This window comes from Scyliorhinus torazame, chromosome 9 (genome assembly GCF_047496885.1).
Source record: "Scyliorhinus torazame isolate Kashiwa2021f chromosome 9, sScyTor2.1, whole genome shotgun sequence".
Taxonomy (NCBI): Eukaryota; Metazoa; Chordata; class Chondrichthyes; order Carcharhiniformes; family Scyliorhinidae; genus Scyliorhinus; species Scyliorhinus torazame.
Genome location: NC_092715.1, coordinates 185,106,804 through 185,127,991, shown reverse-complemented (window position 1 = coordinate 185,127,991; position 21,188 = coordinate 185,106,804). Strand labels below are relative to the sequence as shown.

General features: G+C 45.6%; 2 protein-coding genes across 2 annotated transcripts in view; both read right to left on the bottom strand.

The window, feature by feature from the left end:
• The window catches only part of LOC140430135 (low-density lipoprotein receptor-related protein 2-like), an 80,692-nt gene extending 76,845 nt beyond the window's left edge, over nucleotides 1–3,847 (bottom strand). The window contains 2 exon segments of the mRNA XM_072517646.1: nucleotides 2,387–2,758; nucleotides 3,731–3,847. Of these exon segments, the coding sequence (XP_072373747.1) occupies nucleotides 2,387–2,758; nucleotides 3,731–3,836 (478 nt within the window). The 5' untranslated portion in view covers nucleotides 3,837–3,847.
• Nucleotides 3,848–4,544: 697 nt separating this feature from the next.
• LOC140430134 (very low-density lipoprotein receptor-like) overlaps nucleotides 4,545–21,188 on the bottom strand; it is a 53,936-nt gene continuing 37,292 nt past the window's right edge. Inside the window, exons 22-27 of the mRNA XM_072517645.1 lie at nucleotides 12,034–12,258; nucleotides 9,871–9,989; nucleotides 9,648–9,787; nucleotides 7,618–7,759; nucleotides 7,086–7,229; nucleotides 4,545–4,675 (exon numbers count right to left, since the gene is read on the bottom strand). Of these exons, the coding sequence (XP_072373746.1) occupies nucleotides 4,575–4,675; nucleotides 7,086–7,229; nucleotides 7,618–7,759; nucleotides 9,648–9,787; nucleotides 9,871–9,989; nucleotides 12,034–12,258 (871 nt within the window). The 3' untranslated portion in view covers nucleotides 4,545–4,574. The remainder of the gene's footprint in view (nucleotides 4,676–7,085; nucleotides 7,230–7,617; nucleotides 7,760–9,647; nucleotides 9,788–9,870; nucleotides 9,990–12,033; nucleotides 12,259–21,188) is intronic.

The following is a 21,188-nucleotide window of genomic DNA, read 5'->3' as shown; positions in this document are numbered from 1 at the left end:
ACAGTAGTAGCATCGATAGAGGATTGGTTAATTAATAGAAAGCAAAGAGTGGGGATTAATGGGTGTTTCTCTGGTTGGCAATCAGCAGCTAGTAGTGTCCCTCAGGGATCAGTGTTGGGCCCACAATTTATGATTTGGAGTTGGGGACCAAGGGCAATGTGTCCAAGTTTGCAGACGACACTAAGATAAGTGGTAAAGCAAAAAGTGCAGAGGATACTGGAAGTCTGCAGAGGGATTTGGATAGGCTAAGTGAATGGGCTAGGGTCTGGAAGATGGAATACAATGTTGACAAATGTGAGGTTATCCATTTTTGGTAGGAATAGCAGCTAAAGAAATTATTTAAATGATAAAATATTAAAACATGCTGCTGTGCAGAGAGACCTGGGTGTGCTAGTGCACGAGTCACAAAAAGTTGGTTTACAGGTGCAACAGGTGATTAAGGCAGCGAATGGAATGTTGTCCTTCATTGCTAGAGGGATGGAGTTTAAGACTAGGGAGGTTATGCTGCAATTGTATAAGGTGTTAGTGAGGCCACACCTGGAGTATTGTATTCAGTTTTGGTCTCCTTACTGGAGGGGGTGTAGCGGAGATTCACTAGGTTAATCCCAGAGCTGAAGGGGTTTGTTTACAAGGAGAGGTTGAGTAGACTGGGACTGTACTCGTTGGAATTTAGAAGAATGAGGGGGGGGGGGGGGGAGATCTTATAGAAACATAAGATTATGAAGGGAATAGATAGGATAGATGTGGGCAGGTTGTTTCCACTGGCGGGTGAAAGCAGAACTAGGGGGCATAGCCTCAAAATAAGGGGAAGTAGATTTAGGACAGAGTTTAGGAGGAACTTCTTCACCCAAAGGGTTGTGAATCTATGGAATTCCTTGCCCAGTGAAGCAGTAGAGGCTCCTTCATTAAATGTTTTTAAGATAAAGGTAGATAGTTTTTTGAAGAATAAAGGGATTAAAAGTTATGGTGTTCGGGCCGGAAAGTGGAGCCGAGTCCACAAAAGATCAGCCATGATCTCATTGAATGGCGGAGCAGGTTCGAGGGGCCAGATGGCCTGCTCCTAGTTCTCATGTTCTTATGTACCCTGTTAACAGGAGCGAAGAGAACTTGCCCTAAATCCAAGAGCTCTCCACTTAGCAGAGAATGCCAGAGCCACAGTCTCTTGCAGATGTGAAAAAAGGCTCAATTTGGGTTTCCACTATAAATAATTAGTCACAAGTAGGCTGACATTAACACTGCAAAGAAGTTAGTGAAAATCCCCAGTCGCCACATTACAGTGCCAGGTATACAAAGGGAGAATTCAGAATGTCAAATTCACCTAACACACGTCTTTCAGGACATGGGAGGAAGAGCAACTGGAAGAAAACCACAGACCGGGCAGAACTGCTAACTCTGCACAGACAGTAACCCAATCAGGGAATTGAACCCAGGTCCCTGGTGCTGTGAAGCTAGAGTGCTAACCACTGTGCTAATGTGCTGCCCTTGACACATGACTGAATATTGGAAATACCGTACACAAGTGCCACATCCAGTGGTTCAGGTGAATTCTCGGAATTAACAAACAAAGGCAGCTTATTAGAAAAAGATTAATTTTACTTCGGTTATAGGCATTGTATAGGCTCATGCAACTAAGTTGAGGGTTTGGATTTCAGAGAACTGGGCTAAAATAAGAGACTATTATGTAACCTGAACCAGCAATTGTAACAGCCAGCTAATTGAGCTGAGCTGGAGAGAGATAGTGTTCCAATTTAAAACTCGATTGTTACAAGGGTAGTTAGGTACACAAAAGCACAATCCAAATCTCATTTACGTACGGGAAAATAAAAGGTTCCAAAAGAATCTAGAATAGTTTTTGGAGAAAGCCAAAAATTAAAATAGTTTTTGTTATCAACCCCAAAAATTGTGGGCATTGGAAAATATTACAGCTGTATATTACAGCTCAAGTACCAGAAAGCTATTTATATAGAGATCATACAAAGGGATAGAATTACCTATTAAATAGAGGGGAAAATATTGGCAATTCTGCAGGTATTTAGAGGTCATACAGATGGACAGAATTACCTATTAAACCTGAGAAAGTGTATTAGCGATTCTGCAGGTAGATGGATTGAGATCATTAAAAGAAAATTAGCTTTACCTTTCAAAAGCTGCACCCCTCAACTCTAAAATCAAGTACAATTTAGGATAGTTACCATAATTTTAAACATTAAGGGGAGCATGCAAATTAAGAGGAGTTTGGCAGATTGCACTGCAAACGGTGACAAATATATTTTAGCCGACTGTTATCCTTGGGTGATTGGGGTTACATTTTCCTCCGCCAGAGCGCCGGTCACAATTGGCTGGCAAATTTATGGAAAGTACAGAGCAAAGACAGACAACTACTTACGACAATTAACTTCATCACTTCCATCTTTACAGTCGGTATCACCATCACAGTACCATTTACTGTGAATGCATTCACCAGAATCACATGGAACATCACCAGGAGAACAAGTCACAGGAGGAGGAATGATATGTCCACAGCGGTCTGGCAATTCATCAGACTGGTCAGCACAATCAGCATTGGCGTCACACACCCAATCCATAGGAATGCATCTAGAATTATTGCACTGAAACTCATGTGGGTGACAGATAGGTGGAGCACAATCCCTTTCATCACTTCCATCACCACAGTCATCTTCCCCATTGCACATAAATGCTCTGGAAATACAATTACCACTGGAGCAGGTAAACTCTCTGGAACTGCAAGTGAGGTTGCCTGAAAAATATTTTATTCAAATGGACTGTTAAATGTCTATACCCTTGACTTATCTCATTGATCAAAATACTATGAACAGTAAGGCTATTGAAGTTTTGCTTAGCACACTGAACCACTATTAAGTTACTAATTTTTCCACATTACATTTCTTAAAAACAACACTACACCCCACCACCCAATGGTGACAGTACCAATTATTTGGATGAATGGGGATCATGGCCACTCATTCGATAATGCACCCAGAAATTCTCAACTAATCCAAAAGCAAAATACTGCAGATGCTAGAAACAGTCAGCAGGTCCACAGATGCCAAGAGTTTCAGGTGATTTCCTCAGTTCTGGCCTGCAGTTTCACTTCAAAGGCCGCAGACTAGGAGTATTTCCAGATTTCTGTTTTCATTGCAGATTCTCCACAATGGTGGAACACAAGTCAGCCTAAAAATCAACTTTGTCCAAGTAAACAAATTTGCTCTACATATTTCAGACAATGGGTTATTCAGCAAGGTGATGCTTTACCAAGAGGATCTGACAGCAGATGAAACTAGTTAGTGCTATGTTGAGTAGGAGCTAGAGCTGGTGACAAAATGGTCAGCACCACATTACAGTAACTAAAATACCAATTTTAAAATCCTAGTTAATTAAGCATGTGCAGAACCAAGCAAGAGCCTGGGCTATGGTTAGCTGGAGATCTTGGATTGGATTTGGTTTGTCACGTGTACAGAGGTACAGTGAAAAGTGTTTTTCTGCAAGCAGCTCAACAGATCATTAAGTACATGAAAAGAAAATACATAATAGGGCAACACAAGGTACACAATGTAACTACATAACGCCGGTATCGGGTGAAGCCTACCTGCAGTTTAAAATCTCCAATATCTCAACTCGTATAATGCATTTTCTTAGTCTAAACTTCCCCACCTTGCTGGAATGTTTGACTGCTTAGACAAGTTTAAACCTTAGTTACATATTAACCTACCACAGTTCTCTTCATCACTGCCAGTAATACAATCCTTTTCTCCATCACATTTCCAATTTACAGGAATACACTGAAGAGATCCAGACCCACAGCTGATTTCATTCATGTGACAGATTTTTGTGTCTGAAATAGAAAGGTTTTAAAATTACTATTAAACAGCTATTCCATATTTGTTGCAGAAATACAACTACAGTAATGGTTTATTAAAACAATTGAGATTAAGACCTCCAGTAAAAAGATTTGTACAAAGTGCTCAACCGGTATGGACCCAGGTTTCCACCAGAAAGTCCATCCATTTAACTTTGATCATGCACCCTTAAAAGCCTTGGATCCCAGCATCATGACTGTTGATTTGCTGCCAGACGTAAAATAGGTAGTGAATCAGTTTGTGTTTTATACACTTTTCAGTTTTAGTTCCCATCCATTCCAAATTAAATGAAACATTGAGATGGCTCATCCCTCTTCTGTCGCATCGGAAGTTGTTTTTTTAAATAGCAAAATACTCACATCCATCTTTCTGCCCATTATTGATCAAATTAGAAGTGTGCTAATGTTAAAGCTAGTTGAACAGCAAGAAGTCCAGTAGGTAAAATTCAGTGCAAATCAATAGATTCCACCTAGAGCAGAAATGCCCTTTCACAACAGATTAAAGTAGACCAAGTTTGAAATGGTGTCTCCAATATAATATTTTGTAGAAAGAAAACCAGATAAAGTCATACTGATATTTATTGATGAACAGTGATTGACCTTTGCAGTTAAGCCCACAACAGTACTGAACTTTAAATCTCACCCAGCTCAAGTGGAAGGTACTTACGACAGACATCTGGCGCTTCATCAGATCCATCTATCCATCTTTGCAGTCAGCCTTACCATCACACTGCCACTTACTAGGCACACATTGTCCATCATGACAGATAAAGTCTGACGCTAGACAGGTAGCATTAGCTAGCAGGAAAAATAAACATGTTTGCCATAAGTTAACAAGCGATAATGTTCAATTACTGTTGACTGTAGTTAAAGATGCAGGGCCAAGTTGAACATTTATCTTTGAGGAAGATCCCCAAGAACTCTTACCCCCTCTATTTAACCAGTATTCCAAAGTTTAACTAGTCAAGCCTAAAGGGAAGAGTCAGTTGATGTTTTGTATTGTGTAAATATCCAGAGATTAGTTTTTGAAGTCGTATAATCCCTAGAAAATTAATTTAAACAACAATGAGCATGTCCAGTCAGGATGGATTCTGCCAGGGTCACTCAGCACTTGACTTCGTGACAGCTTTGGTTCAAACATGGACAAAAGCACTGAATGCCAGAGGTGAGGAGACAGTGACTGCCCTCAACATTAAGGCAGCATTTGACCAAGTATGGAATCAAGGAGCCCTAGCTACACTGGAGTCAATGGGAATCAGGCGAAAAACTCTGCTGGTTGGCGTCATACCTGGCACAAAGGAAGATGTTTGTGGTGGTTGGAGGTCAATCAGCTCAGCTCCAAGACATCACTGCAGGAGTTCCTCAGGCTAGTACTCTATGCCTAACCATCTTCAGCTGCTTCAAGACCTGCCTTCCATCAGGTGGTCAGAAGTGGGGATCTTTGCAGATGACTGCACAATGTTCAGCACCATTCACAACTCCGCAGATAAGGAAGCAGTGTCCAAATGCAGCAAGACCTGGACAATATCCAGGCTTGGGCTCACAAGTGGCAAGTTACATTCACGCCACACAAGTGTCAGGCAATGACCATCTCCTACTAGAGGATCTAACCATCGCCCCTTGACATTCAATGGCATTATCATCGCTGAATCCCCCACAATCAACATCCTGGGGGTTAACATTGATCAGAAACTGAACTAGTCATTTTTATACTGTGGCTACCAGGGCAGGTCAAAGGCTAGGAATCCTACAGCAGGTAACTCACCTTCTGACCTCGCAAAGTTTGTCCACCATCTACTAGGCATAAGTCAGCAGTGTAATGGAATACTCTCCACTTGCCTGGTTGAGTGCAGCTCCAACACCCTGGATGAGTGCAGCTCCAACACTCAGGAAGCTTGACACTATCCAGGACAAAGCAGCCAGTTTGATTACTCCTCCTTTCACAAACATTCAAACCCTCCGCCACCGACAAACAGTGGCAGCCTCGTGTACCATTTACAAAATGCACTGCAATAACTCACCAAGGTTGCTTAGACAGCACCTTCCAAACTCATAACCACAACCTTCTAGAAGGACAAGAGCAGCAGATACCTGGGAGCCCCACCACCTGGAAGTTCCCCTCCCAAGTCATTCACCACCCTGACTTGGAAATATATCACAGGGAAATATATCACCATTCCTTTGCTGTCGCTGGGACAAAATCCTCAAACTCCCTCCGCAACAGCACAATGGATGTACCTACACCTGAAGGACTGAAGCAGTTCAAGAAGGCAACTCACCACCATCTTCTGAAGGGCAACTAGGGATGGCAATGCTGGCCAACCAGCAACACCCACATCTCAAATTAATTTTTTAAAAATCTGGTCATCTATACAAGTTACTCCAACATATCAGATTTTGGTGGTGAGTGGATCTAGTTCTCAGTGGGTTAGCTGCTGATGGCAACAATTTAGCCGGGATTATGCAAAACCTGAGCTTCAAACGGTTTCTCAGCTGATAGGATTTTACATGGTTCTATAGTCCATCTGATGAAACTGCTGACTTCCTGACAAATCCAAAACACTACACCCACCTTCAGATTGGCACAACATGCAACTCATTCCTCAATAGTATCCACAATTTGAGATTCAAAGCCCATCACTTCTACTTCGTAAACCTTTGGCATTTTTTTGATACTATATCCTCAAAAAAGTAGTGAATCCCTTTGGGGGAATTTGCATTGCGATGCCCCCTGCCCAAACAGGCTATTTACTTAATATGCATTTTCCCCAATTTATGATTATTATTTCTCCCCCTATCCCCCAAGCAACTCTTACATGAAACTATTGCACATTTTCTGGGAGGTTTTCCATATATCCAACTACTCAGATACATCCCACTTGGAATCTGGTCACCATGTCAATCACCTACTTGCAGCATTCAAAGCCAACAGTAAATACCACAATAAACTACTGTAACTAATGCAATGAAGGCTCTATATAAAGCAAGGATAACCAGTGAGATGAATGGAACAATATTCGAAGTGATCACTGAACCGTTAAGTCATCAGATTGCTGCACATTCCCAAATTGCGCAGTAAAGTTTCCAATCTTTCATGCAAAGCTTGCCTATTTTGATCTACTTGGTAAAACCTGCCACGATCTCTTAGCTGGTTATATCCTCACCTCCATAGGGCCCTCATTGAACAAACTTCAGAGGCAATATTTACCCAATTCACAGTGTCTTCCATCCTTCAGTTTCATTCCAGATGGACAAACGCAGGTATATCTTGGCAACTGATCAATCGGAGGGCTAGGGAGGCATAGGTATGTACAGCCGCCATTTTTCAGCTTCTCATTGCACCAGTTTGTGCCTGTTTTGAGACCAAATAAAGTTTCAAAGTCATTATCCAGATTGAAAAAGGAAAAAGACAGGTTAGTGGCCCTCAAATTATTTACTGCAAGAGGTATAGCATTCAAAACTTTACCAGTGTGGTTAAAGTCAACAATTGTCAGCTATCTTAGGACTAAAAGCATTTGCAACTGAGTCACTATCTGGATTGTCAAATAAAACTAGACAAGAATAATTGCTTAAAAAAGAAAAATATTCATTCTATATATTGGCATACTCTGAACATAGTTCAATAGCACTGAATGTACTGACTTAATAGCCTGCATGGTAGCACCACCCTACAGTCTATTGTTAGAAAGAGAAACACAAAGCCAATAATAATTCCAAATATCAAATTTCAAATTTCCTACCCAATGGCTGCATTAAAGTGTGATAAATAATAACATCTTTAGGTTGATGAAGATTGGAAACTAAGGCAATCACATCTGATCCAGTATACTTGTTGGCTGCATAAATGGCTTTGCTCATTTCATCTGACCAGAATACATGATCCTGAAATAATGGGAACAAAATAATTTGTGACCATAAAGGCATAAATAACTTATAATCTTTGCAAGATGTTTCATGCTTACTGCAATAAAAAATCCAGAAGTATCCCCTTAGTTGCAGATAATGGAAACAAAAACCATTGTGGTATGCACATGGCTGATATTCTGCCTGATCTGCCTCATACTTACCCATTTTTATTCCCCCAAACCATTTTTGTCCAAGGAGGAACTTGGCTCTCAAGAGTTCCTAATCACCATTCCAACCTGGTCCATATTTCTACCCACTATACTTCAAACCTACAGGTACTAAATCTTATTTATTTCTTATCCACTGTTCAGTCCTTTAGGGGGATACTTGTATACCAAAGGCTCTGCTACTAAATCACCATTAGCCAGCCACTGTAGAACACAGCTTTAGGTCATAATCCAGCAAATTTGTGTCAGTCAAGAAATAGATCAATCGGATTAGAAAGTGCCAAGTCAGACCCAATTTTGGCTTCAGGAGCAACAGCTGGATGGAGTCAAGTGGACCACCCCTCGAAGCAGATGAAGGCAGTAGAGCAGGAGGCAGGTTGTGACCCAACTGTTTGCTTATATCTTATGCTCTTTCCCTCACACCTCAATACGCCCCATCATTCACCTGCCCACTTGCCTTGGAATGGAGATTGGTAACTCCACAATTCATGCCCATCCACTACATCGAGCCCTGTGTCAATCAACCAAGTTGAAGTGCTAAAAACAGAAGCTACAAGCACTTGACACCTCTATCTTGCACAAACAAAGAATTGAGCCATTGACAAAACAGATTATATAAAAATAGATTATACCATAAGTGTCAATTAGCAGCAATGTTCTTGTCAGATGGCCTGATTTATATTACAAGAATACTTGTAGCTAAAGCTATAAATGATTTTTAACATTTACTATGTGTAAACTATATACAAAACAGATGAACGGTATGGTCAAGCACATGCAACCTCTCTCCAGCTCCCTTCAGCCAGTCTGAGGTCACCTGACTAACATTTACTTATATACACTATGAGATTTGGAGCAGTCAAGTTAATGAATTACAACACAACCATGAATCACCAGTGTGTCAAAGTAAAACATTTTATGGGAGTCAAGCTGTCAGCCAAGACTCTAGGGCTAGATCAGGGTGTAGGGTCCTACTCACACTTTTATCCCATAAAGGAGTTCTTGGGACTGGGCCAAGGATACAGACCCATTCACCTTTTTTTCCCCCCCTCCTTCCCTCCCACCCCCCTCGACTGTCAGACCCAAATTTTCAAAGTATTAAAAGCTAGCTCATTTACTACTGAAACTTCATGTCCAAAATAGATCATGCAAAATAGCATTGGGGCATTGTTTTTTTTTTTTTAAAAACAAAGACAGATTCAAAATACAGAACTTTAATCTTCAGGGGCTGGTTTAACTCACTTGGCTAGACAATTGGTTCATGATGCAGGGCAAGGCCAGCAGCACTGGTTCAATTCCCGTACCGACTAAGTATATTCATGAAGGCCCTGCCTTCTCAACCTTGCCCCAGGTGTGGTGATCCTCAGGTTAAAATCACCGCCAGTCCACTCTCCCCCTCAAAGGGGAAAGTAGCCTATGGTATCTGAGACTGTGGCAATTTTAACTTCTAGAACTTGAATACTTCAGTAGGAATGCAAAACTCAAGTCAATGTTACATTTGATTTTTTTTTTCCTAAAACCTATGTAGAGGAATTGACCATTGCCTGGGTAGATTTTTCAAATATGGCTGGGTTGCTGTGACAACCACTCAAGAAACAAAAAACAATGCTTTCGAGAAGCAGTGATTCAACCAAATTGCAGAGCACGTTCAAATCCCAACCGTGCGCTCCAAGCAAAATATATTGTGGTTTCACTACCTCAAATATCGAGACAGCACAAGGATGAGCAAGGAATTCATGTGAAAAAAGGACTGTTCTCCTGTCTTGTCCACTGAAGTCTACACTGGACAACATATGCAGTTTCGAATCAACCCAATAGAGCCGGCTCTTCACAAGATCTGTGAACAAAATTGAAGGATTAACCAAGCTCAATTTGGGGGGGTTAAACAAAAAGGGGACAAGATTTTACAAGCCCACTTACCAAGTGCAATGCCATTTGGTGACGGAATCTCTGTGTTAACTAGAGGTTGCCTGTTGGCACCATTCATTCCTGCTTTTCCTATCATGGCAGGTTCACCCAGATCTGACCAGTAAATTAACCTTGGAAACATGGAAGGATATCAATTAGTTAAAAAGGCAGCTCAAGAATCTCAAACACACTGATCTTTTAGACTCTATTCAATATTTCTTGGAGATTTTACAAACCGTGGAGATCAAACCAAAAGAACTGAATTTGCCAACCTAAAAAATCCAGACAAGCTTGCAACTTTACATTTATTACTTCAACTAAACAGTATTCTATTCAACTAAAAATAGTATTAAACATGAACAAACAGGCAAATTAGGCATTAGAAATTAAATTAATAGATACAAAAATTGTGTTCTTCAGACAGCTCACTTAATCCTCAAGACAATTAATTCCCTCAGGTAGAATTACAGCTCCATTTCTTCAAGGAATTAACCATTAGTTCGCATCAGACAGCAGCTCCTACTCAAGATGTACTTCTCTAGAACCTGCCTAGCTCTACTCCCATTGGTCGAAGTTACACAGATCCTCTGGAATCCCCTTTATCTTAGAAATGGCTGGTGCACTGTATGGCCAATTCTGGTCCTCAATTTGAAGGTAACTGAACAGTGACCATCGCCAATAAAGAGAATCAAAGCACTGCCCCTTCAATGGCAACACCACCAAATCCCTCACTTTTGACACTACACCCTGGGCTAGTTCATGGTCAACTCCAACCCCACTTGACCTGAAGTTGCAACACAATTGAATTAACCAATAATTTTTAGAAAGTACCCAAAGTCTTTGGTCCTTGGCTGCCCAATAATTAGGCCAGTCACCAGGTTTGTAAATGTAAACAATTTTGGAATAAATCATCCAATTCTTAATCCCTTTGACTTGCCCCCACCCCTCAATGTGCACAGTGTTTATGACAGAGTGAGTGCACAGACAGACAGTGGGGAGAAAAGAAAGATGAAAAGTAAAAATATTGTTGGGTGGTGTTTCAAGCACCTTTTTCCTGTTGCTTTGCTTCAAGGTTTTCACTGGATTCATTCAGGTCACCGAAGGTGCAGGAATACAGCAACTTATAGCCAATTGAGAGCCTGTGTCCAGGATTTAAACTGAGCTCTTTCGGGTCTCTGAAATATATTCCACTAGAGTAGGACCCAATCACCACCCAGCTATTAGGCAGAAGGCAACCTTCTAGCCAATTCATTGGCCACCAACCAACCGGTTCCACCCCATCTCACCTGCCAAGAAGTCGAAGTTGCCCTGTTTGAAAAGCCAGCACCATATGGCTTGACTTAAAGATACAGATCCATTAAGCATCTATGGACCAAAATGAAAACAGCAGAAGGGGACTAAGGGAACCAATAGGAAAGATCCTTCCAACATCCTGGTGGTTACCATTGATCAGAAACAAACTGGATAGTCATACAAATACTGTGGCTACAGTGCAGATCAGAGGCTAGGAATCCTGACGCAAGTAGCTCACCTCTCTCTGAAGCCTGTCCACCACCTACAAGGCACAAGGAGTGTGATCGAATACTCCCACTTGCCTGGATGAGTGCAGCACCAATGCCACCCAGGACAAAAGTAGTGCATTTTATTGGCATCCCTCACACAAAAATTCACTCCCTCCACTACCGATGCACCATAGCAGTGTATACCATCTACAAGATTACACTGCAGGAACTCACCAAGGCTCCTTAGGCAGCACCTTCCAAACCCACAACTACCACCATCTAGAAGACAGCAGGTACCTGGGAACAGCACAATCTGGAAGTTCACCTCCAAGTCACTCACCACCTTGACGACTAGATCACCGTTCTGTCACAGTCAAGTCAAATTCCCAGAACTCCCTCCCCAACAGCACTAGGGTGTACCTACACCATTACACCTCGGGGACTGCAATGGTTTAAGGCAGCAGCTCACCATCACCTCAAAGGAAAATTAGGGAAAGGCACCAAAGGCAGAGTCCACATCCTGTAAACAACACGTTAAAAAACTTTTGTACATCTCTGCTTGAGAAGCTAGCTACCTCAATTTCATACATCACTCAGCCATCCCAAAATAAGACAGATTTGAACAATACGAGTGAATTATTTTACAGCAACATCAGTGAAAAAAGTTCAGTACCCATTTAGTGGATCAACTGCCACAGAAGCTGGTTCCCTCAAGTCAAGGTCAAACAGGGTCTTCCTTTCAGATCCATTATACGTAGCCACAGAGATAGTTTTAGTACCACGATCCGTCCAGTAAATATGCTTGTAGATCCAATCCACAGCAATCCCCATAGGAGCATCTATATCTTTAAGAACTCTAGATACGCCAGTTTTGCTTTTCTTTTGAAACATTAATAAACTAAGGAGAGAACACAATGCCAAATGTGGTTACATGAACTGTACTAAATGAGCCTTAGCACTTGGAAATGCTTACTACCAAAATGTACCCTTATTTAACAAACTCCCTTCAACATGCATAAAAGGGGTGAAATATTGTAAGGGCATCTGAAATTAAATACAGCAGGCAGATATGCTGAATGCACTGAAGAGTGAAGGATTTCACAGGACCTAGACAAAAAAAAAAAATCATGCAGTTCAGCAAAGCGTTGAAGCAGCTGAATATAGTTCTTAGAATGACTGCCATCAGGTTCTTGCTATGGTCAACATGAACATTTAAAGCAGGGCCAGTCTAGCATCAACAAAAAAGGATTTCTGAAAGGCAAAACCTTCAGTGCTGTATCAAATTATTACTTCACTATTCATGGAACTTCCGGTGGCAACCATGTTGAGTGGTCACACCCAGGGCAGCTCCTGCTTGGAAGGCGTAGAAATCAGCTCTTTTTACCCGAAATTGGGTGCAACTTCGACAGAAAAGTGTAGCTGAAGGTCGGGGGAGAAGTTCCCCCAGTGTATGTCCGCTGGTCATCAAACCTGGCGGAAGATGAAAGACCTGGCCAAGGAGTTGGAAGAAACCAGTGGTGCAGCAGCCAGTGGAAGGATGGTGGAGGGGGAAGGGCTAGTGCAAGTAACAAAGCCCAAGGTGGAACAATTGATGGCCATCAAAGAAGTGTTCTGCCAGCAGAGGAATGAGATGCAAGAGGATCACTCTAAGGCCATCGAAGGGGCTGTGGCACCTCAGAAAGGCTCAATGGAGGGGAGAAATGTCTGGAGGTGCAGGGGTTGCAAACCAGAGATATGGAGGGGGTGGTGATGTCGGACCTCAGCGATCGAGTGGTGGCATTGGAGGCAGAGGTGTGCCTCTTGGGAGACCTTTGCAAGACGTTGAGTGTAAAGGAGGTGGCCTTTGCAAAACATTGTGTAAAGGTGAAGGAGCAGAAAAATAGATAAGGCGGAATCTGCAGCTAGTGAGTCTGCCTGAAGGAGTGGAAGGTGCCAGGTGCCACAAGGTACATCTGAGGATGCTTGTGGTGGAATGTTGGATAAGGCCCCTGCAGAAGTGAGCAGAGCACACCGGCCTCTAGGCAGAAGTCTAGAACAGGAGAGCTGCCACAGGCCATTATCGGGAGGCTCTATAAGTTTGCGGAGAAAGAGAAGATTCTTCAGTGGGCCAGGGACTGCGAATGGGAGTGGAACAAGGTCCGACTATACATTGGAGCAGAGACAGCAAATGGAGCAGAGACAGCAAACAGCATGCAGGGTTCAACAAAGCCAAGGCAGTGCAGTATAGACATCAGATAAGGTTTGGGATGCTCTACCCAGCAAAGCTTTGCGTGACGTATGAAGACCGGGAAGAATATGGAGACCCCAGAAGCAGCCAATGACTTTATCAAGGAGCATAAACTGGGGGAGAACTGAACAATTCTGGAAGATGGAGGTGCTGGCACTTGTAATTGAGTAGGGGTTGGAGGGAGTGTTGGAGGGGGGGGGGTCCTATTCTTCCGATGTGGAGATTCTTTTTTTTTTTTTTTAAACTGTTGGATTGACAAAGGGTAGTACGGGTGAAAAGTTTGTAAGGGGGCAGCTGTCCCCATCACCCCTCCTGCTGCCTTGGGGCTGTTTTTGCTCCCCGTTTGTTCTTGGGAAGGTGACCTGTGGTTTGAGAAGAGTCTTTGTTTGGGTAGGAGGGAGAGGTCAGCAGGGAGCCTTCTTCACAGTAAAGGAAAGAGGGCAGGTGTCAGTGGGAGAAGCCTTTGGGCAGGAGTTGCCACACTGGCAGGTAATGCTGGCGAATGGAAATGAGGTGTGAGAGAAGGCCAAGAGCAGTGGCTGGGGTGGGGGTGTTGATGCAACAGGTTAGAGAAGAAACATGGTCGGAGCGGATAAAGGGGCCATCTTGGATGGGCCAGGGGAAGGGTGAAATTAACAGGGCCAAAAAGGGGAGGATGGAGCACGTTGAAGGAAATGGAGGCATAAACCCCTGATAAGACTCAATGTGGAACATGCGAAGGCTTAATGGACCAGTCAAAAGATAAAGATCCGCAGGGTCTTTGCGCACCTGGAGCTCGACAGTGGAGGTGGTCTTTCTGCAGGTGACACACCTCAGCGTGAAGGACAAGGTTAGGCCAAGGAAGGGGTGGGTGGGTCAGGTCTTCCACTCAGGGTTTGATGCAAAGTTGTAGGCAGTGGCAATTCTGATGAGCAAGAAAACGGGGTTTAGGAGTGCGAGGGAAGTGAAGGACCCGGGGCAGGAGATGTGATTGTGAGTGGGGTATTAGAAGAGACACCGGGACGATGTAGGTTTTGAGAGGGGGTTGCTGGCAGCAATCCTAGACTTGGCCATGCACAGTTGATGGGAGATTGTAATTGTGTCCAAGAGCTGAGGGTAGATAGATCGAGCCCCAGGTCAATGTGTAAGATACGAATAACAAAGGAGCTGGTTTGGTTTATGGAAAAGATGGGCATGGCGGACCTTTGGCACTTCAATAACTCGTGGTGGTGGTGGGGCGGGGGAGAGAATAGTAATCTCTGTACAGGGTATATTCCAGAATTGATGATTTTGGTTGGGGAGAGGGGGGGGGGGAAATAATCTTTGACCACGCGCACAATTGGCTGAAGATTTGACTTAGATTGAGCCACGGTGGAGGCTCGATTCAGGGTTGTTGGCAGATCGAGGCTTTTGTGACAAAGTGCGAGCAGTGATTAAGGTAATGTAGAATTGAACCAAAATGGAGAGGTGTCAGTTGCCACTTTTTGGGAAGTGCTAAAAGCAGTGGTCCAAGAGGACATTCTCGTTCAAGGAACATGTGGATAAGCAAAGGAGGGAGGAATAAGAGTGGCTAATGAATGAGATAGTGGAAGTAGATAGGGAGTACTCTAGGGTGCCTATTAAGGAGGGATTGGCGAAGAGAAAATTTGATAGGCTTGACAACAGGGGGGCAGTAGGACAGCTGCACAGGGCAAGAGGGGTGCAGTACAAATACGGACAGAAGCAGAGTCGAATGCTAGCGCATCAGCTTCGGAGGCAAGTTGCATCCAGGGAAATATTGAAGATACGGACTGGGAATGTGGTGTCGGAGCTAGGGAAGATAAATTAAGATTTTGGGATGATTAGAGGTAGTGCTGTCCATGGATGTGGAGAAGTTATTCGACCGGGTAGAGTGGCGGGGTACCTGTTGAGGTCCTGGGAAGGTTCTGGTTTGGGCCGAAGTTTGTGGCATGGGTGCACCCGTTATATATGTGGCACTGAGGGAGAGTGTGCAAACCAATGACAATGAGTTCACAGACCTTTGAACTACACAGGGGAAGGCAGAGGTGCCCACTGTCACCACTGCGGTTTGCGCTGGCAATGGCTTAGGGGGTCAGCAGAGTGACGAGGGATTATGAGGGACAAAGGGATAATCGGGTGTCACTTTATGCTGACGACCTACTATTGTATGTTTTGGACCCGCTGGAGAGCAAGAAGAAGATCATGGGTCGGTTGGGGAAGTTCAGGGCGCACTCAGGATAAAGTTAAATGTAGGGAAAGTGTGAAGTGTTCCTGGTGAATGAGTTGGGTTGGCGAGCCAATTTAGGGGCAATGTCATTTGAGGTGGCTAGAGACAGGTTTAGATACTGGGGGAGTCAGGTAGCAAGGGAATGGGCGATGCTTCACAAATGGAATTTAACAAAACTGGTGGAGGTGGTTAGGGAGGATCTCAAGAGGTGGGACACACTGCACTTGACTTTGGCAGGGCGGGTCCAAGTGGTGAAGATGAACATTCTCTCGAGGTTCTTGTTCATATTCGAGATACTCCTGATCTTTGTAGCGAAGGCCTTCCATCAGAAACTGGATACAATTATCTCAGACATTGTATGGGCAGAGAAGGTGCCAAGGGTTAAGAGAACCCCGTTAGAGGCAGCAGGGAGAGTTGGCATTTTCAAATCTGCTACATTACTATTGGGCAGCAAACAGGGAGGTGTCAAATCTGCTACATTACTATTGGGCAGCAAACATTGTGGCGAGGCGATGGTGGGAAGAGGAGGTAGAAATCCTGTAGGGGGTCCAGCTTAAGGGCTGCCAATGGCACCAAGCAGATAAGAGCCAAGTGGTGCAGTCCTCGGTGAAGATCCGGAACCAGCTGAGGAGGCACTAGAGTAGGAGGGTCAAGTTTAATGCAGTTGTGAAAACCACAGTTTTGTGCCAGGTGGTTGGGTGGGGGAGGCGGAGAAAGAGAAAGATGATAGATGGCATGTATAGGAAGTGGAGCTGGTTAAGCTAATTAATTTTTATCTGGAAGAAGGGTTTTCCAGTATAGATGAATTGAAGGAGAGGGGAGCTTGAGAGGAATGGAGTTTAGGTACCTGCAGGTAAGCAGCTTCACGCAAGAGGTTTGGAAAGAATTCACCAGGTATACCCTGTTGGAGCAACTGTTAGTTCTGGATGTGGAAGGGCAAGCAGGATCAGAGACATATATACAGGTGGCTGGGAGAACAGAGGTGAGCAGGTGGAGAAGTGGGAAAGGGAGATAAACTGGAGTGTGGCGCTACAAAGGCAAATGCGACCTACACGTGTGCAAGGATGAGCCTGATGCAGTTCAAGGTCATACACAGGGTACATATGACATGGGCAAGAATGAGTGGGTTTCGACTTCCGGGTGCGGCGATGACCAGCTAAGTCGCACGTTTCGGCAGCTCCCGGTGGAACGGACTTTTGGGCTCTTGACAGGAGCCCCAACAGCAATTTTAACGGCAAAAAACACCGTGCGGTAAACCAGAAGGGAATGCCCCCTGGACACGGATGGAAAAAGGAGCGGAAAGTGGCCGGATTGCAGTGGATCCTTTGGAACAGCGGCAAGGAAGGCAAGCTAAAACCAAGATGGCGTCGGAAGGTGGCAGTTTCATATGGGGCCCTGAACAACAAGAGTTCTTGAAATGCTGCGTGGAGGAGATAAAAAAGGAAAAGAAGAAAGAACTGTTGGCCCCGATACTACAGGCGATCGAAGGGCTAAAGGAGGAACAAAAGACCCAGGAGCAGGAGCTTCGGGTCGTGAAGGCGAAGGCAGCCGAGAATGAGGACGATATACAGGGCCTGGTGGTGAAGACGGGGATACAGGAGGCACATCAGAAACGATGTGTGGAGAGGTTGGAGGCACTGGAAAACAACGCAAGGAGGAACAACCTGAGGATTCTTGGTCTTCCTGAAGGTGTGGAGGGGGCGGACGTCGGGGCATATGTGAGCACGATGCTGCACTCGGTAATGGGAGCGGAGGCCCCGACGGGTCCGTTGGAGGTGGAGGGAGCGTACCGAGTTATGGCGCGAGGATCGAGAGCAGGAGAAACTCCCAGAGCTATAGTGGTGAGATTCCTCCGTTTCAAGGATAGAGAAATGGTCCTTAGATGGGCAAAGAAAACTCAGAGCAGTAAATGGGAGAACACTGTGATCCGCGTTTATCAAGACTGGAGTGCGGAGGTGGCGAGAAGGAGGGCGAGCTTTAATCGGGCCAAGGCGGTGCTTCATAAAAGGAAGATAAAATTTGGAATGCTGCAACCGGCAAGACTATGGGTCACATATCGAGGGAGGCACCACTACTTTGAGACGGCGGATGAAGCGTGGACTTTTATTGTAGAAGAAAAACTGGAATGAGTGGATTATTAAAAAGAACGTTTGGACAAAGTGGTGGGGCGAATGTGGGGGGCGAAGAGGGGTTTTATGTTCTAATCCTGCGGTATGGTAACTTTTCTCTCTCCCACAGGTGGTGATGGGGGGAGGTGGGGAGGGAGAGGAGATGGGGCGTTGGCCATGGGGGGCGGGGCCAACGGAGAAGCGCGGGCTTGGTGCCCGCGCTATGATAATTATGGCGGGAATAGAGAAGCAGGAAGGAGGGGGCGTCGCACGGTGCGAGCCGTGGTCACGGGGGGAAGCCGAGGTCAGCCAGAGTTTGCTGACTTCTGGGAGCAACATGGGGGGAGTAATTACGCTAGCGGGGGGTCTGGCGGGGGGGTGGGAGGGGGGAATAACTGGGTTGCTGCTGCTGGGGAAAGGGGGGAGTGGGTACGGGAGAAGATGGGCGGGGGGGGCACCGCCTGGGGGAGATACAGCTGTGTGGGAACTGGGTGAGAAGCTGGAAAAAGATGATGGCTAATCGGCAAGGGGGGGGGGGGTGGGAAGCCCCCCAACTCGGCTGATCACGTGGAACGTGAGAGGGCTCAACGGGCCGATAAAGAGGGCACGGGTACTCGCACACCTTAAGAAACTTAAAGCAGATGTGGTTATGTTACAGGAAACGCACCTGAAACTGATAGACCAGGTTAGGCTGCGCAAAGGATGGGTGGGGCAGGTGTTCCATTCGGGGCTGGATGCGAAAAACAGGGGGGTGGCTATATTAGTGGGGAAGCGGGTAATGTTCGAGGCAAAGACTATAGTGGCGGATAGCGGGGGCAGATACGTGATGGTGAGTGGCAAACTACAGGGAGAGATGGTGGTTTTGGTAAACGTGTATGCCCCGAACTGGGATGATGCCAATTTTATGAGGCGAATGCTAGGACGCATTCCGGACCTAGTGACGGGAAAGCTGATAATGGGGGGAGACTTTAACACGGTGTTGGAACCAGGGCTGGATAGGTCGAAGTCCAGGACTGGTAGGAGGCCGGCAGCAGCCAAGGTGCTTAAAGATTTTATGGAGCAGATGGGAGGGGTGGACCCGTGGAGATTCAGTAGACCTAGGAGTAAGGAGTTCTCGTTTTTCTCCTATGTCCATAAAGTCTATTCGCGCATAGACTTTTTTGTGCTGGGTAGGGCATTGATCCCGAAGGTGAGGGGAACGGAATATACGGCTATAGCCATTTCGGATCATGCCCCACATTGGGTGGACTTGGAGATAGGGGAGGAAGCAGGAGGGCGCCCACCCTGGAGAATGGACATGGGACTAATGGCGGATGAGGGGGTGTGTCTAAGGGTGAGGGGATGTATTGAAAAGTACTTGGAACTCAATGACAATGGGGAGGTCCAGGTGGGAGTGGTCTGGGAGGCATTGAAGGCGGTGGTTAGGGGGGAGCTGATATCAATAAGGGCACATAAAGGGAAGCAGGAGTGTAAGGAACAGGAGCGGTTGCTGCAAGAACTTGAGGGTGGACAGACAATATGCGGAAGCACCGGAGGAGGGACTGTACAGGGAAAGGCAAAGGCTGCATGTGGAATTTGACTTGCTGACTACAGGCACTGCAGAGGCACAATGGAGGAAGGCGCAGGGTGTACAGTATGAATATGGGGAGAAGGCGAGCAGATTGCTGGCACACCAATTGAGGAAAAGGGGAGCAGCGAGGGAAATAGGGGGAGTGAGGGACGAGGAAGGAGAGATGGAGCGGGGAGCGGAGAGAGTGAATGAAGTGTTCAAGACATTTTATAAAAAATTATATGAAGCTCAACCCCCGGATGGGAGGGAGAGAATGATGGACTTTTTGGATCGGCTGGAAATTCCCAAGGTGAAAGAGCAGGAAAGGGTGGGACTGGGAGCACAGATCGAGGTAGAAGAAGTGGTGAAAGGAATTAGGAATATGCAGACGGGAAAGGCCCCGGGACCGGACGGATTCCCAGTTGAATTCAACAGAAAATATTTGGACTTGCTCGCCCCGGTACTGACGAGGACCTTTAACGAGGCAAAGGAAAGGGGACAACTGCCCCCGACTATGTCTGAAGCAACGATATCGCTTCTCTTAAAGAAGGAAAAGGACCCGCTACAATGCAGGTCCTACAGACCAATTTCCCTCCTAAATGTGGATGCCAAGGTCCTGGCCAAGGTAATGGCAATGAGAATAGAGGAATGTGTCCCGGGGGTGGTTCACGAGGACCAAACTGGGTTTGTGAAGGGGAGACAGCTGAACACTAATATACGGAGGCTGTTAGGGGTAATGATGATGGCCCCACCAGAGGGTGAAACGGAGATAGTAGTGGCGATGGATGCAGAGAAAGCATTCGATAGAGTGGAATGGGATTATTTGTGGGAGGTGTTGAGTAGATTTGGTTTTGGAGAGGGGCATGTTAGATGGGTGTAGCTATTGTTTAGGGCCCCAGTGGCGAGTGTGGTCACGAATGGACGGGGATCGGCATATTTTCGGCTCCATAGAGGGACAAGGCAGGGATGTTCTCTGTCCCCATTACTGTTTGCACTGGCGATTGAGCCCCTGGCGATAGCGCCGAGGGGTTCCAAGAGATGGAGGGGAGTACTTAGGGGAGGAGAGGAACACCGGGTATCTTTGTATGCGGATGATTTGCTACTATATGTGGCGGATCCGGCGGAGGGGATGCCAGAAATAATGCGGATACTTGGGGAGTTTGGGGATTTCTCAGGGTATAAATTGAACATGGGGAAGAGTGAGCTGTTTGTGGTGCATCCAGGGGAGCAGAGTAGAGAAATAGAGGACCTACCGTTGAGGAAGGTAACAAGAGACTTTCGTTACCTGGGGATCCAGATAGCTAAGAATTGGGGCACATTGCACAGGCTAAATTTAACGCGGTTGGTGGAACAGATGGAGGAGGATTTCAAGAGATGGGATATGGTAGCCCTGTCAATGGCAGGGAGGGTGCAGGCGGTTTCGATGGTGGTCCTCCCGAGATTCCTCTTTGTGTTTCAGTGCCTCCCGGTGGTGATCACGAAGGCTTTTTTTAAAAAGGATAGAAAAGAGCATCATGGGTTTTGTTTGGGCCGGGAAGACTCCGAGAGTGAGGAAGGGATTCTTACAGCGCAGTAGGGATAGGGGGGGGCTGGCACTACCGAGCCTAAGTGAGTACTACTGGGCCGCTAATATTTCAATGGTGAGTAAGTGGATGGGAGAGGAGGAGGGAGCGGCGTGGAAGAGATTAGAGAGGGCGTCCTGGAGGGGGACTAGCCTGCAGGCTATGGTGACAGCCCC